The sequence below is a fragment of the Heptranchias perlo genome, chromosome 34 (assembly GCF_035084215.1).
Source record: "Heptranchias perlo isolate sHepPer1 chromosome 34, sHepPer1.hap1, whole genome shotgun sequence".
Lineage (NCBI taxonomy): Eukaryota > Metazoa > Chordata > Chondrichthyes > Hexanchiformes > Hexanchidae > Heptranchias > Heptranchias perlo.
In genome coordinates, this window is record NC_090358.1 from 12,609,247 (window position 1) to 12,629,263 (window position 20,017).

General features: G+C 39.8%; 1 protein-coding gene across 1 annotated transcript; it reads left to right on the forward strand.

Annotated features, from left to right (window-relative positions):
* Nucleotides 1-3,649: 3,649 nt before the first annotated feature.
* cyp19a1a (cytochrome P450, family 19, subfamily A, polypeptide 1a) lies at nucleotides 3,650-19,155 on the forward strand. The gene is made up of 9 exons (XM_067971440.1): nucleotides 3,650-3,902; nucleotides 3,989-4,139; nucleotides 4,559-4,713; nucleotides 7,211-7,390; nucleotides 8,004-8,118; nucleotides 8,732-8,846; nucleotides 11,960-12,122; nucleotides 15,050-15,291; nucleotides 17,488-19,155. Exons 1-9 carry the CDS (start codon nucleotides 3,680-3,682, stop codon nucleotides 17,725-17,727), a joined length of 1,584 nt encoding a protein of 527 aa, XP_067827541.1. The 5' UTR covers nucleotides 3,650-3,679; the 3' UTR covers nucleotides 17,728-19,155.
* Nucleotides 19,156-20,017: the final 862 nt, after the last annotated feature.

Sequence of the window (20,017 nt, forward strand, 5' to 3'; positions counted from 1 at the left end):
TAGAGACTCATGCACTATAACAATTCGGTCTATTTCCTGCTCAACAGACTTTAGATCAGAACCCTTCATGGTTAAATATGTAAGGCAGGGGCTCACTTGCACAGCTCCCATTTTTTGAGTACCCTCGGGTGAATGCCATCAAGACCAGCGATTTGAGACCCCTGATTCTTTCCAGGATTGCATCTGCATCTACTTTGTCATTTATAACTTTAGTGTCAACTATACATTGCTCAATTTGCCTATATCCTAACTCGCACCAAGTCCCATTCGCCCATCACCCCTGTGCTCGCTGACCTACATTGGTTCCCAGTCCGTCAACGCCTCAATTTTAAAATTATCATCCTTATTTTCAAATCCCTCTATGGCCTCACCCCTCCTTATCTCTGTAACCTCCTCCAGCCCTACAATCCTTCGAGATCTCTGCGCTCCTCCAATTCTGGCCTCTTGCGCATCCCCTATTTTAATCGCTCCACCATTGGCGACCGTGCCTTTAGCTGCCTAGGCCCTAAGCTCTGGAATTTCCTTCCTAAACTTCTCTGCCTCTCTACCTCTCTCTTTCCTCCTTTAAGATGCTCCTTACCTCTTTGTCCAAGCTTTTGGTCACCTGTCCTAACATCTCCTTATATGGCTCGGTATCAAATTTTGTTTGATAATCACATATGTGAAGCGCCTTGGAACATTTTACTAAGTTAAAGATGCAATAGGAATACAAGTTGTTGTTCTTATTGTTGTGATGGTATTAATGGTACATGAAAACAATATTTAATGTTTTTATTATGTAATAAACTTAATTTTTGATAGTAGAAAGTGCAGTTATTGAGCACCAATGGAGGCTGAAAGGATTTTCATTGTTAGGTTTCCATCACTGGAGATAGACGGAATGATTTTCCAAATGAATGCTTCTGATTTAGAGCCTCAACCATTGGGAGCATAAGGCAGAAAATCACAGGCATGTTCCCCATGATTCTCTGTCACCCCCAGTAGGCAAAGCTCTAGTCTGGGAATGTTCATCCATAAAATCAACCCTAAGGTGGTGCCGGACTGTGGTGCCACAGTCTGTTGCCTGAAGGTGACAAACAGGAAGTGTTTACACAGATGTGCCATTTCTATAGTAATTATATGGATTGATAAATATATTTAACAATTTTTTTCTGCCCAACAGGATTTAAGTTCAGATTTTCTAAATCTTTTCTTGTCGGACCTCATTTAGCAAGAGATTCTCATCCCACAAATCCTAAATGGACTAAAACCCACCAGTGAGAGGAAAATGTAGTAATTCACTGGAAAATCTACCCTCCATAAATGCCCAAGTTCAAAAAATGTAAAAAAAACACTCGCGGCAGGAGATACTTCTTTGCAGTGTATCGTGAGCAGAAAGTGAATGGCTGGACATGCACAATAAGATTGGGCATACAGTATTATTTTTTATAGCAAAAGGCCAAGTCCAAAGAAAAGTTATCCAAATTGAGTAAAGTTCAGGTATTGACAAACTAGTCTGAAACGGCCCAATTCCGGTCCTTAATTTCACTCCTGTTTTCAATCTAATGCACTTGTTTGTCGTCTCAAGTGTTGATTATTAAACTATGTTTTGTATTTGAACTCATGGCACCGTACAAAGCCATTTGCACTCTATAAATTTCTCTTGATAGGAGATCTAGTACAAGACTAGTTGCTATGGGAACTCCTTCTAAACAGCTTCTGAGGCGAATCATTCAATTTAATAAGATTTTGTTTTGCACTGAAAAACTGAAGCAAAGCAAAGCTTTTAACTGGAACAATTATTAGAAAATGGATTCCATTTCTACTTTGTTAGATGCTTTTCCTGTCTAATCTTCCAATACATGTGTTTTCATTGGAAACATTAAGCATTAAGCGGAAGGGATGAGGAACTGAGGGATTTTGAGAGCATGTCTCTGCCGATGACAGCAGCTGTCATTAATTTCCTAGTGTTGTCTCCTGGCAACTTTTCACTTAGCAACCAAAATAAAAAACACTATAAAAAGGGAACAAGACAAACGCGGGGTTACAAAACAAAACATTTTCAGAACGGCCAGAGCAAGATCAAGAAAGGAATATCCCCTCAAGTCCCTGGCTATTACAGGTATCTCTGAATGAGACTCATTCCTAAATAATAGTAATATCAGTACGGTAAGGACCAGACAGAAATTATAAATCAAAGGATGAATGACAATTACTGATTTTTTTTTAATAAATGTAATGTGTACAGCTGTTTATATTCAGACAAACAAAATAAAATTGAATTTATAATTATCATTCATCGTGCACTAACTTTCCAACAACTATGTGTTAATCTATTCAAAAATATATTTTTGTTTCTGCAAAATATACATAGAAGAGTGAAATTATTCAAAGCAGGAGATCACAATCATTTTGGTTTGATACTGGAGTTTTAAAGAGTTTATTGAGTTATTACATTTTTAGATAATTCTCAGAACATCAAAACGATATAATTTCACACTGAAATAGATTTGAAGTAATATTGATTGAAGTTCGAATGTGCATGGGATTATTTTTGCTTTACTTCGGGTGATGTATACTGCCATTTTGGCAAATTGTTTCTAAATCATTTTAAATGTACCCTTCCTGCGGGAAAAAAGTCCCAGGTAGAGAATTGTTTTGTTTCCTTATTAAGTTATTCGAGGTAGGGGAGGGGGCATTGATTGTAAATCCTAACCGAGTAGACACCTGAGTTGGAACTGTACTGCGTGATTAGCAATGCTCTTCTAAAAGGAAGAAGCAGGGTGTTTTACTATGATAAATGTAAAATACAAGGTGAGCCCATCTGTTATCATATAAGACGAATCTTTACGTGGGGGGTGGGGGTGGAGGGGGGCTATTAAGATGTCACTTTCATGAAGATGGGAAGCTGTTTTGGGTGTGAATCAACAAAACTTGGCAACATAACTCAGTAAGCTACGAAGCACACTAATGGTGTGAAGCCTCCAGGATGCTGCCGAATACCAGTTTGAGTGCAGTGTAATTTTAGCATTCAAATCATTTCTCAGGATTTGTCTCTAAGGCAGGTTTTCAGACAAAATAATGTAAGGGGGGTTTGTAGGCTTAATAGTAAATGTTATGTACAAATATTATAAGGTCAATTGCTCGCCTGGAATGAGGTCAATCAGTTGGTACACAGGAAGAAGAAATAAGATAATAAGAGAGGAAACAATCAGTGACCATATGTAACCTTAAACAAAGAGATGATAGGACTGGAAGGAAAATTAACTAGATGCTGAGAAATAAAAAAATTCAGATAAAAGAAAAATATCTGAGAGCAAAAAACTTCTTAATTCACCGAACTTAGGAAAGGAACCGACAGCAAAGTGCATTTAATAACATTTATAGACATGTCCGATGCATTTAATATAATTTAAGTATTATCAACCTCAATGGTTGGGCTGAGTTTAATGTCACCATTGACTGTTCAAGGACAAGATTACAGATAAAAATTAGCACTGCAAACGGCATTTTAGTTACTTTGTACCAAGGTTAGCCAGAATTTTCTCTTTGAAAAAATAACATCTCTTTATTTTGACTTCAGTTCCAGTCCCTCCTGTCTGAACCTCTCCCCTATTGCCTTATAAAAATGCATCTCATGCAAGGCTCTTTAACACTGATCGACAACCACAATACACTCATCAACGGAATCAGCATAAACATGCTTTGCAATCTACTTTTCTTCTTTCAAAATTCAGCTCATGTGGAAATGAGGCAGTTTGTCCTGGGTGACACGGTGTTGCAGATGTCGAAACCAACCCGTCAGAACCTGACAACTGGGGTGGTGCCTGAAGTGGGATCGAGGGCCATGGCTCCTCTGCTGCTCTTCCTGGGACTGCTCTTCATTTTGTTCAGGAACTCCCAAAAGAAAGCAACGTTGCCAGGTAATAAAAACCACAAGTATCTATTAGAGAGTTAACCAGAGGAGGGATCACTCTAGCATTCCTAACTGTGCAATGTCTTTAAGCAGGTCCCTCTTTCTGTCTGGGCATTGGACCTTTCATCTCTTATGGTAGATTCTTGTGGATGGGAATTGGCAGTGCCAGCAATTACTACAATGAGAAGTATGGCGAGATAGTGAGAGTGTGGATCCATGGTGAGGAAACACTTATTATTAGCAGGTAAATCCATTTGAAAGTTTCTAGGAAACCAATATTCTCCTGAACAATACTCTGCCGTGCGCCATATTAAACTGCACTTCCACTGAGGAGCAGAAATATGTATTTCCCTTATATTAAAATTAAGCAGGCATTCTGTGGCTTTGGAAGTTTTCTGTATTTCTTGCATTGTGGAAATGGCCAGGATTCTATTAAGAGATCACCCAGGCTTGTGACAAACCTTTTTCCAACTCTGATTTCTTGTCTAGATCCTCTGATGTGCTTGTCTCGTTTATAATTAAACTCAAGCAGGTATTTTTCTACATTATTTTGAGCTTACGACTTTTCTACATTGACCTTATCCTGTGCAAACGGCCAGGATTAGATGAGCTCATCACCCAGGCTAGTGACCAACCTTCTTTCAATTCTGATTTCTTGTTTAGATCCTCTGCTGTGCACCATGTGATGAAGAAGGGGCATTACATCTCCAGGTTTGGAAACAAACAGGCACTTCAGTGCATTGGCATGAATGAAAATGGCATCATTTTCAACAATAATCCTTCCATCTGGAAACAGACACGTCCATATTTTGCTAAAGGTAAGAAGTTTTTACAACTTTACAGAAAAAGTATCACCTCAGTCTGTCCCACAGGACTCTTCCATAGATGTAACTTGATGCATGTGCATGGGCGAGCCACCCATATAGGTGCATAGTATTAACTGACTGCACTGACACTGGAAAACCGGCTCCTGAATTAAAGTGCTACCTTCACTGTAATATTTACTAAATATATAATAGAGGGTACAGTAGTGTAATGGTTATGTTACTGGACCAATAATACAGAGGGCTGGATTAATAATCTAGAGAATGTGGTTTCAAATCCCACATTTGAGAATTTTAATTAATTTTTAAAAGAATCTGGAAATAAAAATCTGGTATCCAATGCAAAGGACCATGAAGCTGTTGATTGTTTTAAAAACCCAATTGGTTCACTAAGGAAGCCTGCCTCCCTTACCTGATCTGGCCTATATGTGACTCCAATCTTTCACCAACGAGGTTTACTCATAACTGTCCTCTGAAGTGGCCTTGCAAGCCACTCAGTTGAATCAAATCACTACGAATAAAACAACATGGTTTAAGAAGAAGGTCTACCACCTTAGGCAACTAGAGATGGTCAATAAATGTTGAACTCGCCAGCGACACCCACATCCCGAGTATGAATTCAAGAAAGAATTCAATTAATATTTCATAGCACAGTACTCTTGTTTTAATTCTTAGCCTTCCAACAGCTGCATTGAATTATGTGCTCTCTGATGCCAGCGGCCTATTTAAAATTTCAGCTCACACATAATGATGCTAAAAAATTTCTCTAAATATTATATTAACGATGCTATCAGCCGTAGCTTTATTCTGAAATAATAATCATTTATATGACTTAACTATACCATGGACCGCTATTGTAAATAAAAACATCAATGTTTTAAACCTTACTTTAATCCATGAGGTGACAGCAATCTTACGATCTAGGTTTTTCAGTTGGATGGGGTACTGCCTCTAAGATAAATTTTGAGTTAATAAAAATCAATTGTTTGGAAATACCTCCCATCTCAAAAATGGAGAACGGGAGGAAGAATGAAACAAGTAAAGAAAGGATTTAAGGTTAGTTTTAAAGTCTAATAACAGCTTCAACATTCAAATAATTAAAATGATAAAGTGGGGACAGGGTAGAAAGGGAAAGCAGAATTAAAGTGCATAATTATTTGATCTTCATTCAAAATTTTTGTAGTGTGGGTTAATATTACAGTAATAAACCCACTTCTGATATTTGAGCAACTTTATTATTGTAATATTACAGTTTAGTTGAACATTGAAGTGCGTGAGCTGAAATTTAAGAAATTGGCCAGCACAGGGAGATTGCTATTCCTTGAAGCTGCTGGAAATCTCAGGGTTAACATCTTTACTTCTGCTCTGCCCGTCTTTGTTTTCCCCTAGTCTCTCTTTTTCCCCTCTTTCTTCTTTGTTTCTTATTTTTACCTTTCTCTTCATTACTTCATTATACTGTAACTTTTCTTTTGCCTCCTTACTTATATTTCATTTTAAGTTTAAATAATATTCCAATTCATTTTGCTTGTGCTCCCTCTCTTGTACCATTTTAGTAATGACAGGGACCCACGTAACTTTAAATCAAATTTTGACTGGCTAAGCAAGAATCCGAAGATTGTAGTTTGATCAGGCTGCTTCACTGGAGTCAGAGCAAATTATGACGTGAAAGTCTGGGGCTCCCTAAGACTCGGCTGTAAGCACATGGGGATCCTCAGCCTTGGTTCTTGCTCTATGGATTTAGGTAAGTGAGATGTGTCTCTAAGAGGAGAGAGCGTGCACTTCATATTGGACAAAGAGAATGTCTACCACTGTTGATTTCTCAGTGGCTTGGCTTGAAAACTCTTAAGAATGGTGATGGGTTTCTACACGTGCCATCTATTTTTGCTGAGAGCCGGGAGCCAGAGCATGGAGTGGTGCAGTGTGATTTGCTATCATTTTTAAAAAATCAGCAGAACCATACCGTTATCGATCCTAGGCTGGAGGTAAAGCATATTTTCTAAAAGGGAAAAGGTACAGAAGTTGACCAAATATCTTTTACTAAAAGTGTGGTTGTTGCAGATCAGTGATTCGTTGACCGCACTTGTTTACTTCTAGTAGTATGTTTGGTTCCATTCAATTAAAATATTATCAGTTAAAGCAGAGTTTTGCAGTCCATCCGTACATCCCAACCCACACCCTCTGCTCCTCCAACTGTGGTTCTCTCCACTCCATTATCAGAAGCTAAGCTGTCAGTCACTAAACCCCTAACTCTCTTCCTAAACCACTTCACCTTGCTACTTTCAAAAGCTCTTTAATGAACCTACCTCTGCTTCTCCTTGTAAAGCACTCTGAGATGTTCTGTGTAAGGTGTGCTACATAAATGTAAGTTGTTCTAAAGAAACGTTATCACACACTACATCATTGGCTGTTAATACATATTAAACTGCAATTCAAATGATAGATTTGTGTACAATGTAGGATTTGTTGTGAGTGGTGTGTGTTTCCCCTTCAGCCCTGACTGGCCCTGGTCTTCAGCGGACCCTTGCTGTGAGTGTGGAGTCTACTCGTAATCACCTGGAGAAACTGTTGGGAGGGAATGACACCACCACTGCCTGCGTGGATATACTGCTGTTCCTGAGAACCATCACATTAGACATCGCCAACAGGCTGTTCCTTAGAGTCCCACTGCATGGTAATCCCAATCTCTGTCTTGTTTAAAGCAGTTATCTGGAGTATGGATAGCTATATTAATATAACTAATCAATATCCTCCTTTATATAACTCGAGTGGAGAGCAATACCAAATTCTTCTGTTCAATGCTGTGTGAACCGATTGGAATTCACTTTGATGCATCTAATCTCAATTTAAATTCTATCCTAACGGTAGCCCAGCGAGGATTAAAATGGCTCAATATTAGTCACAAACACAATATTGTATTCATCTGAAATCGCTCGGAATTCATTCATTAACCCATTTGCTTTATTCATGAAATTTCATGTGAACACAGTTCATTACAAATACTACAGGGGTATATTTCACCCCAATGGTCTTCTGATATCTTAATCAAGGATCAAAATTGAAATAAATCTCAGTCATGGAAAACTGTAGCATTGGAGAATATCAGTGAGCAGAATTGGATTTGAAATAAGCATTTTTTCACAGGAAATCAATTTACAACCTCCAGCCCCATCATTACTGCACTTGCACACTTCTTGCACATTGAGGGGGGTTTAATAAGCCAGCCATTCATTCATATCTACATTAATAGTATGTATGGAGTATTTGACATTTTGCTTTTTTTATAGAAGGAGAAATTGTATCTAAAATTCAGAAGTACTTTGACACATGGCAAACACTCCTGCTAAAACCAGATATCTTCTTCAAATTCAAATGGATGTATAAGAAGTATGAAAAGGCTGCGTGAGTATTATTTCCTTTATCACTGGGTATCTCAAGCTTGGACCTGTTGCTTCAGGCTACTAACGCTGGGAAGATTTCATTAGAAGCTCCCTTAGATTAAACAAAAATCTATAAAACATTACAGTCCTTCAAAATAATGAAACATGTTGCATTTTTTTAATAATCTATAAACTACATAAGCCAATACATTAGAAGAAGGAGACACAGGCTGAAGGCAGTGAAAGGACAATTTAGAGCAGATCAGGAAGGAGCAAGTGATCAGCACATGAGATGGACTTTGGAGTAGAGTAGTGTAAGTGAATACCTTGTACTCATTCAAGAGTCAGTAAGGTAACAAGTTAGGCAGAATGTCAGTTTGGTTTTCATGGAAGAATGTGCTGAGATGAAACGAATGGCCATTCTCATCTATATTTATCTTGAGAATGTGCAAAGTTACTCTTTGAATAATCACTGTGAATGGTCACTCTTTTCCAATACTGTAGCCGTATCTTGATAAAGGCTGCGCTCCTTATGAAACCTTACCTAATATTTTAAAACTGCTCGCTATCTCCAAGTAAACAAAAAGCTTGTTGTCATGCTCACCCTCATTTTAGTCTGTGTTCTCAAATTGCAGCCAGGATCTGCAGGGTGAGGTGGAAGGGCTGCTGCTAAAAAAACAGCAAGAGCTGAAAGAGGCTGAAAAACTGCAAGACATCACCGACTTTGCAACTGACCTGATTTTTGCGCAGGTAGAGACATGTCGATTAAACCCCGACAAAAACCGAATTAGCATTGTTATTTAAATGGATATCATTAAGTTTATGAGTATAGCTATTACATGACACCACATGAATATTGCCAGGCTGTCCATTTCAGAATATTTTTGAATTGAGTTCTAATTCAGGATTTTTATTGCTGACCACTGTGTTTGTTTTAACATCTCAATTTATTTTTAAGGTTTTATTCTTCTCTCTTATTTCCTATTACATATTTATATCTTTATTGTTTCATTTTTGTTTTTGCTTTTTCCCTGTTTCTTAGTTCATATTTTAAAACTTTTTTCATTCTTTTCTTTATTTCTAATTTTTGTTGTTAATTTTCAATTATTTCATGCTGCTCTAATCCATATTATTGATGCCCCTTTTTGTTAATTCAGCTTTATTTTTCTATCTCCCATTTGGTTCCCTTTTTCCATCCTTTGTTTCCTATTTAATTTTTCCTTTGTTTCTTTTTGTTTGACTTTCTCTCGTCTTTTTTTATTTTTCCATTTTAATACACTTTATTTCCAGCTCTTTATTTCTAACAACATTACTCCTCCCTGTTTGTACTTTCCTTTTTTTTTATCAGAATCTTCTTCATACTATTCACTTTGAAGTAAAAGAAACTTTTGTTCGCCTTTTGTCCTCTGTACGTTTTCCCATCCAACTTTCTCCCCTGCTCTTGTTACATTGCTGGGTTGTGACAGGGTCCAACTCCCAGTGACCATGGGAGTTTGCTTTTATTTCCATCAGTCTTTTGCTCTTGTGGCAGCCAATTCTCAGTACCTCAGCCAAATGACCATTCCTCACTGAGTACTGGCAGTTTATTATTTTCCAACAGAAGTCACTGGATAACAATCAAAACTCCGAACCTTGGCTGATTCTCCCCCAAGCCTAGGGATGCCAGAGCCAATTGTTATACTCCTATTAGCCTCCCAGCTAAGATCAACTAAATCAGTTCAGGCCATACATCGTACCTGGGTCCTTCCTGGTCTGTATGGACCATAGGAACATAGGAATATAGGAACAGGAGTAGGCCATTCAGCCCCTCGTGCCTGCTCAGCCATTTGATAAGACCATGGCTGATCTGCGATCTAGGTCCATTTACCTGCCTTTGGCCCATATCCCTTAATACCTTTGGTTGCCTAAAGCTATCTATCTCACATTTAAATTTAGCAATTGAGCTAGTATCAATTGCCGTTTGCGGAAGAGAGTTCCAAACTTCTACAACCCTTTGTGTGTAGAAATGTTTTCTAATCTCACTCCTGAAAGGTCTGGCTCTAATTTTTAGACTGTGCCCCCTACTCCTAGAATCCCCAACCAGCGGAAATAGTTTCACTCTATCCACCCTATCCGTTCCCCTTAATATCTTATAAACTTTGATCAGATCACCCCTTAACCTTCTAAACTCTAGAGAATACAACCCCAGTTTGTGTAATCTCTCCTCGTAACTTAACCCTTGAAGTCCGGGTATCATTCTAGTAAACCTACGCTGCACTCCCTCCAAGGCCAATATGTCCTTCCGAAGGTGCGGTGCCCAGAACTGCTCACAGTACTCCAGGTGCGGTCTAACCAGGGTTTTGTATAGCTGCAGCATAACTTCTGCCCCCTTGTACTCTAGTCCCCTAGATATAAAGGCCAACATTCCATTAGCTTTCTTGATTATTTCCCACACTGAGGCCACATTTACCATCATGAGCCATCAGGGAGCAAGTTCTTTTGGAAAAATAACAAAAATCAATTACAAATAACCTAAAATTTATTCAACCTAAAATTTCACTTAATTTGTACAAGAAAATCTACACAATGGATAGTCTAGATCTCACCTTACAGCGAGTCTCATCAGCATGATTCAAACTGAGTAAAATTTGAAGAAAATTGGTGAAATTATGTATAATTTAGCGAAATAAGATCAGTTAACAAGACAAAATATGTACAGTTCATGAAAATTTGCACTTGTGTTAGAGCAGCAATGAGCAAGGACGCCTATGACAGGAAACATTTGAAAAAGAATGTCATTCAACCTTTGCCCTTGTGGCAATTACATTTACTTAAGGTCAAGAATCTGTCTCATTCCAGTGCTAAACAATAAGGCTGTGAGGAAATAAGGAAAAAAAGAAGTTTGCTTATTCCTACATCCTAGAATGATTGGACATGAGTTTACAGCATGATTGCTGCACACTGAGTTTGCATTTTCAAGCCGTGCTCATTCACCGATCAGCAGAATGTGTGAAGCAGAGATCATTTGTGGCCCCTAAAGGCAGCTATAGATTGACACTGGTGGAGGCTGGGAATGGGTTGCCTGTCTTGACTATAGTGCAAGGAGGAAGAGGGGGAAGGAAGTAAACGGCATCACACTTCCATAAAATAGTAGAAATTATAACATTCAAATTCAAACCCAAATACAAATTACTAATTGTTTCCTTCTTCTTTGATTCAACTTGAATTAAACATTAATGATAAACCTTCTTTCATGTATTTATTTGTGAGGTAGGTAATCATTTGGAAGTAAAACCCTTCTCCTATATTTGTGTTTTTGTACATCATGAAAATCTCTCATTTCAGATATCTGTTCCATGGTTCACATCTCCATTTTGCCAACACCCATCATGTCCTGTCATGTCTGTTAATATAATTACGAGGAATTACATGGAATGTACAGTGCAGAAACAGGCCATTCAGCCCAACAGGTTTATGCTAGTGTTTATGCTCCACATGAGCCTCCTCCCACCTTCTTCATCTAACCCCATCAATATATCCTTTTATTCCTTTCTCCCTCATGTGTTTATCTAGCTTCCCCTTAAATGCATCTATGCTATTCACCTCATCTACTCCTTGTGGTAGCGAGTTCCACATTCTAACCACTCTCTGGGTAAAGAAGTTTCTCCTGAATTCCCTATTGGATTTATTAGTCACTATCTTATATTTATGGCCCCTAGTTTTGGTCTCCCCCGCACGTGGAAACATCTTCTCTACGTCTACCCTAGCAAAACTTTTCATAATCTTAAAGTCCTCTACCAGGTCACCCTTCCATCTTGTCTTTTCTAACACTCACATCAAGTCTACCAGTGTCAAAATAAAGTCGTCTTTCTGCTGTTCTGTAGACACATGGGGAGCTGACTGCGGACAACGTGAGACAGAGCATGCTGGAAATTCTGATAGCAGGACCCGACACGATGTCTGTCAGCATCTTTTTTATGCTAATGCTTATTGCCCAACACCCTGACGTGGAGAAGAAAATAGTCGAAGAGATTCAGGCAGTTACAGGTATGAGATAAAGAAAGTGGGAAACAGTAGTTTCAATGACCACAGTTTGACTTCTCACTGTGTTTGAATCTTATGTTTGAATTCTTTTTTTCCTGAATTTGGATCAAAACAATCAGGTGAAATCAGCTGCAAGCAAATATGTGTTGTTTGGGTCAAAAATAAAAGAAAAAGAAAACTTTGGATTTGATCAACCAATCTTCATTCCCGTCCTTTGGCCTGCCACCCCAAATGACAGCAATTCCTCAATCGAATTCCTGTACAACTGCCTTTGCTCCCCCTACTCATTGTTCAAGATACTTCAATCTGGCATCCACTCTGCCCACAGAACTGATCAAAGTAACAAATGACATCCAAGCAACTAGGACAATGGTTCTGTGTGTCCCTCATCCTCATCCCCCTCAGATATAGGACTACCTCTCCTCCCAACCGCGCTGCTCAGTATAACAGTCATGTCTGCTGTCTTAAATCTGCTGACCGTGAGCTTGATTGCATTTGGCGATCAACTGGTCTGGGAGGCCTCCAAAACATTTGTACTGTTGCTCAATCTGTACTGTTGCTCAATCCCTTGGCCAAAACTGCTTACTACTCCAAGACTGTCCAACAGAGCAGAAACAACTCCAAACTCGTCTTTTGCAACACAAAACACATCTACAGGCCTCCTTCCCTTATCCCTTACCTCAGACTCAAAATACAAGGAGCTCATGGACTTTTCCATATCTACAATCACCTGACTCGCCTGCTGTCAGAATATAAAAGAAATTCGGGCATATGTTGTGCTTGATTTTCCAACCATTTTAATTAAGTTATGCTCAGCTTGCACCCAAATGTCCAAAATATACTTCTGACAGGCAAGGCTCCCTGTCAAGAGGAAAAGTGAGCGATGGGAACAGGGCGGGTACATGAGAGTAGGACTACTGTTCATGTGGAGAGTAAACACCAACACGGACTGGTTGTGCCGAGTGGCTTGGTTCTATGTTGTAACTTTTATGTAATTCTGTGTAAAATCAGAAAATCACCGTTGGTATCTTCTCACAGTATACATTTCAGATTATTGCCTTTAAAAACTTGATTGTTCCAAATTCTCAAAATAACAGAATGATCATAAAAGATTAACCACTTGACACCACAAAGTTTTATTTTTGCAGTGCCATTCGTAAAACTTGAGCTGGATCAGGCAGTTAGTGAAACCTCATACCCTGACTAGCATCGCTGGATTGCCTTTGTAAAGCACTCAAACAGCTAGACGTTGCAAATGTTACAGCTAGATTTTCTGAGCCTCTGTCAAGTTTGGCAAGTATTCAAGGGCTACATTTGCACTGTTGAATATGAAAGTCTAAAGCTTCTCTTTCTTCCAACCATGCACATTGGGCCTGTTTCAAACCCATTAGCCAGCTTGGAGAATCAATGATGGAGGAGCTAGCAGCCAATCACCCTGGACTCGAGGCCTTTGCTTCAAGGGGGATGGCCAGAGAGACCCTGTTCCACGTCAGGTTGCTAAGCCCTCTCCTCGCATGGCTCCCTCAATTACTATTTTGCAATGGCCACATGTGGTAGTGAGCATTGCTTTTACGAGGTTACTTGTCTAGGCAGGTTGACCGATACGGAATACGACATCCTTGTTTTCTGTCACAGAATGTATGTATATCTGCTGCCCGTGTGGTAGAGTTTTGGTTTTACACTGCACTGTTGGGGTGGACTGACTCAGACGGATATTTTGTTTCATTTTTCATGTGGTGACAGACTGCTGAGTATCCATTTGGCCACCCTGTAGGTCTTTAACACTGCACTGTCAAAGGACTTGATCAGTGCTTTCCTGAGAACAAACCTATAATCTATGTAAAAAATGGGTTTCAAATTCTATGATGAATAATGGACTAATAGATCAACATAAAATGCCTGCTTGTTTATTTGAAGAACAAATGCTGGGACAATGACATATTGTCTAGAATGCCAGCTCAGTGTCTTTTAGGTGGCAATGACGCTGGTGCATTTCCTGATGGCACCGTTCCTTGATTTTGTTTCAGTACATAATGTCCTTGGTTTCACCAAAGCAATTTATTGCAGACTCCTCACTAAGAGTTAAAGCTGCAGTTCCTTTTACTTAGAATAGCATCTTGCCTTTCAATTTGAATAATGCAACTTCCAAATGTAATTGATTTTGTTTTAATTACTCTTAGTATGCTACCTATATATGTCTTTTAAGGAGGCCCTTTGCCATGAATAATTCAATCTCCCAGCTGTACTTTCAGACCTCACTGGCATGGATCATTGCAAATAAATAACCACTATATTTCCTTTTTTCTTCTTTTTAAGGATAAAACTCATTCTTTTATTTAAAAAATCTATATTTTATCCCCTTTCTTGATCCTACGTGACGGGCAGTATTTGTAGAAGAATGGCCAAGTGACCTGCCTCTAGGTGTCTGCGTTGAATCTAGCTGCTAGGATGTGCTTGAGAATGACTTGGGGCGATGCTCCCTCTAACTCGTCCTTGCTCTAAGCCGAGTTTGGTCCTTGCTTGGTATTTCCCTAGTATAGACATTTTTCTCCATCTGTTGGATTATCCACCACGCCCCCCACTATTTGCTCAACTTCCTTTAGATCTCATGTGCTTTGTGTTTGAGGCCCTGTTGGCTGGGCAGTTGCTCTCTTTACCCTGGTTACGCAGGGAACTATTACTTGCATTCCCATTGTGGACTCAGAATGATTACAAAGTCACATCTTCACAGTGATGACTCAAATGCTTTTACAACATAAGGTTAGCGAATCCTCGGTTCCCATGGATATATCATCTGACCACCTTTCTTATTTCCAATGCTGTAAAATCAATGAGAGCTACAATTATTCTATTTTCCAATGAGTTATTACATACACAGCAAAGCAAATCAGATGCTGTGCTGGATTATGCTCTTTCCTCTTCATTTCTAGGAGAAAGGGAAGTACAGAACAGTGACCTGCAACAGCTAAAGACTGTGGAGAATTTTATTAATGAGAGCATGAGGTACCAGCCCGTGGTGGACTTCACTATGCGCAAGGCACTTAAAGATGATGTAATCGATGGCTACCCCGTAAAAAAGGGCACCAACATTATCCTTAACCTGGGCCGCATGCACAAAGTCGAATTCTTTCTCAAGCCTAATGAATTCAACCTGGAAAATTTTGCACAAAATGTGAGTACCCCACTTGTTGAAAATTGAGCTCTACCTATAACAGTCCCACACACTATTCTAGTTTCGTAGAGTCAGTGTAAAGGCAATATTCAATACACATGAAGTGATGTTTAGGTAGATGGCGATGTGGTGACATTTTCTGTTCATTGCAGGATATGTAGCTATGTCCACTAGTTCATGCTCAGATGATGCTCTGAGTCAGAAGACCAACATACAGAAGATGACACAATCAGATTAGCTTCCTTGGATAGCTCAGGATTCTAAGTGCACCATCTAAACACACGTTCCAGGGGAAGAAATCTGCCAGGATTCCCATTGATTACTATCCAGGGGACCCAGCTGGAAACGGTGCATGTGTGGATGTTGGACAAGGTCAGGGTTGGTTGCAATGCCTGCGGATGCTCACTGTCTAGGCTCACATTTGACCAGGAGTTAGAGAGTGTTCGCTGTCCATGGAACTGTATCCTCGCATGAGCAGCACTTACAGGAAAGGAAATGGGAGAAGTGGAGGGGGTAAAAATCCAAATTCAAAAATGCAATATGTGAACACTCATTACTGCAGCGTTCTGTTTGGATGTGATCAGTTGTATCTTTAACTGTAACGGAGACCGCTAACAGCTATACTATCTCATGGTAATGAAGAAATTGTTAAATTCAAATGTCAAAGAATTCAGACAAAATTAAACATTACTTTTTATCATAGTTGGCATGAAAGCAGTAAGAAACTCCAAGGTAAACCGTTACGATTTAGCAACAGGCAAAGTATATTATGTTTTGTATCAGGCTTTAACAGAACCTGCTGCATTTTCTTTCCATGTTCTGTGAGAGACGTGCGATCCTCCCTGACATGGAGGTGAGTGATTTCACCTACAGGAAGGAGAAACTATGAATCTCCGAACCATTTTTCAGTGCATTTCTGTAGCATAAACGCAGCGTTAAATGGGTGGACAGTTAAAATCCAGCTCCTGGTGACCAGAGTCATAATTTGATTCAAATTGATACTAATATTGCCACTCCCTAGGATGGAAAACAGAGATACCACATTGATATAAATCGATATACAAGCCATTGCAAAATACCTTTAAAAATTTTATTTCAGAAATCCTAGTTGAAAATGCTATTCTGAAACACTTGTACTAAATTCCTCTCGTGTTAAAAAGGGAACAGTATCCCACTTAGAACATATACAATATTATTGAAGTTTTTCAGTAATAATGCTACTTTCTGTACAAAGAAAACCGTAGGACTGCATTTATCAGCTTCATTACAATATTCTATCAAAGATTCACAGCAAAGTCAAAGCACAAATTATGATTCCAACAATAACATATTCCAAAAAAAGTGAGTTGTTTTTACTTTTCATTCCTTTTCTTAAATTTTAAGTGATTTTTTTTAACATGTAGGAACTTTTTTGGCCAATTTTCTCCCTCTCTCCTCTCTAATAGTATCCTTGCTGCGATATGGTTTCATGGTACTAGTCACCCTGTTATACCAAGTCGCCATCATTCATATGTGAACTTGACAGTGAGGGCTAGCCTGATCCTGTCTTCATCTGATGTCAGAACACATGTCCTTTACAGCAGGGATTCCTGGTCAGTGACCAGGTACAGAAACCCTGATCATTTTATCCCTCCCTAAACCAAGAGTGCTGAGGACAACTATAGTGGTCCCTACTGTCGCCCCAGCTGAAATCAGCACCTCAATACGGATTGAGGATCAAACCTGGGGCCTTCCTGGTCTTTGTGGCTCAGCGACTCACTGGAAAAGATTCAGTGAGCTTTTAACCTTTCGATTGCCAACAACTCGGTGGGAGGAGCAGGTAATTTTCCAATCTTGTGCTCCAGACAAGTAGCCTCGTCTGCCAAGGATGCATAATGGAAATTCGGGCGTGCACAGTGAGGTAGGGTCTCAGTGGCACAGGATGCTGAGTTATCTTGGCATTTGTTTCATCATTGGGTGCATCATCTGAAACTCAAATATAGCCAACCTAGAACGCTTGGAATTATCTCTGAATCTTCTCACATCCAAAGGTTTCATCAAACCTGTAATGTTTTCTTTCTAGGTAGTGGCAAAGACCTGGTTTAAACCTCGCACAAACAGATGTTGTACATAGTTGCACTTGTTTATTAAAAAATATATGCTTCTCCTACCTATTTGTGCGAGTGTAAAATAGCTTGAACTCTCCTGTATTTGCAGGTTCCACACCGTTATTTTCAGCCATTTGGCTGTGGCCCTCGCTCCTGTGTGGGAAAATACACCGCCATGGTGATGATGAAAGGTATCTTGGTGACCATGTTGAAGAGGTACACAGTGCACTCACCTAATGGAAGCACCCTAGAAAATGTCAAATGTAACAATGATTTGTCCTACCATCCCAATGAGTCACAGTGTCTTCTCAGAATGATCGTTACCCCAAGGAAACAAGCAGAAGCCTAAGGTCCCAATTTCTATGCAAGTCGCATGCACAAGGTTTCATCAGCATGATGCAGAGTGACCATAATGAAATCATCCAAATTAAAACACCTGCCATCTTTTCATAAAGCTGAACCAAAGTGCTGATTAGAATTAGGATCCAAAGCTTTGTGGTAAAAGTTTTTTAAAAATCTTTACACCTACTAATATTATCGTTCTTGGGGTAGTCTTGAGATAGGGCACTCTATTCGCAACCTGAGGGTTATCACTTTATACTGCAGCTTCTGCTATCACCTTCAACCCTCTCCAGGTCTCAGCCAGGCCACTAGGTGGAGCAACATGGTGGGGGTGGGAGATGAAAAGGGTAAAATCGGTGTATGAATGGCAGATCACGGAGAACCATTAACTACCTTTGTGGAGAAGTCCATAGGCCTGACCAGGTTGTCTTCCAGCAGAAGGAAGAAGGATGTTGGGTGGAGTGGGGGCCTGAAGAGCAGGGGAGGAGGGAAGAGTGATGGTGGAGATTTAAAAAAATATTGTTTTCAAAATTTAGTTCAGTTTGTCAGCTCATGTTTTAAGAATCAGTTTCTTATTTAACCTTTTATATACACATATATATAATTATTTGGTTTTGCAGCTGTAAAAACTCATGCAATGTCCTTTAACATGAGGTTTGGATGTTGAAAGGTTATTTTTCAACATTAAATAACTGACCTATGAATTTCTCTATTAGTCCTTTTCCACTACACTGAATATTAAGTTAATTGGTAAAGATACGAATGTAGATGAAAAGAAACAAAATCTTCTCAACCTTAATTCGTGCATGACCCAGGGAGATCTGACAAAATAGAGAGAGAAAATAATCTTTAGAAAAGAGAGAAGTAAGTAATCTCTCCCTTCACTCCCTTCACCACCGGTGCACTGCGGCTGCAGTGTACCATCCACAGGGTGCACTGCAGCAACTCGCCAAGGCTCCTTCGACAGCACCTCCCAAACCCACAACCTCTACCACCTAGAAGGACAAGAGCAGCAGGCACATGGGAACAACACCACCTGCACGTTCCCCTCCAACTCACACACCATCCCGACTTGGAAATATATCGCCGTTCCTTCATCGTCGCTGGGTCAAAATCCTGGAACTCCCTTCCTAACAGCACTGTGGGAGAACCGTCACCACACGGACTGCAGCGGTTCAAGAAGGCGGCTCGCCACCACCTTCTCGAGGGCAATTAGGGATGGGCAATAAATGCCGGCCTCGCCAGCGACGCCCACATCCCATGAACAAGTAAAAAAAAACTCATCAAAAGAGAGAAACTTAGGTGAATTTGTAAAGCTAGGTGTGAGATGGCAAGATCCATTGTGTGTTAGGGAGGGAGGGTAAGTTCCACTATGTGTTAGGGAGGAAGAGTAAGTTCCACTGTGTGTTAGGGAGGGACAGTAAGTTCCATTCTGTGTTAGGGAGGGAGGGTAAGTTCCATTCTGTGTTAGGGATGGGGGTAAGTTCCATTCTGTGTTAGGGATGGGGGTAAGTTCCATTCTGTGTTAGGGAGGGAGGGTAAGTTCCATTCTGTGTTAGGGATGGGGGTAAGTTCCATTCTGTGTTAGGGATGGGGGGTAAGTTCCATTCTGTGTTAGGGATGGGGGTAAGTTCCATTCTGTGTTAGGGATGGGGGTAAGTTCCATTCTGTGTTAGGGATGGGGGTAAGTTCCATTCTGTGTTAGGGAGGGTAAGTTCCATTCTGTGTTAGGGATGGGGGGTAAGTTCCATTCTGTGTTAGGGATGGGGGTAAGTTCCATTCTGTGTTAGGGAGGGTAAGTTCCATTCTGTGTTAGGGATGGGGGGTAAGTTCCATTCTGTGTTAGGGATGGGGGTAAGTTCCATTCTGTGTTAGGGAGGGTAAGTTCCATTCTGTGTTAGGGATGGGGGGTAAGTTCCATTCTGTGTTAGGGATGGGGGGTAAGTTCCATTCTGTGTTAGGGATGGGGGTAAGTTCCATTCTGTGTTAGGAATTGGGGTAAGTTCCATTCTGTGTTAGGGGTATCATAATCATACACAGCACATATTTACAAGTCTGCTCCATCAAGAGCAGAGGAAATCTGCCTTGTGATCTGGCTCCAGTACAGCTAGTGATGGAATATTCAGGCTTGCTATATGATGTAGATTTGAAATGTTTATACTTCAAAGATTAAAAAATGAAAAATATGTTCATTAATTATGAGGTAACAAAATATTTATCAGATTGCATGGAGATATTATAATCATGGATGGTCCAATCTACTATCTTACAGACATTTTAGTTTTGTACCTTTATTT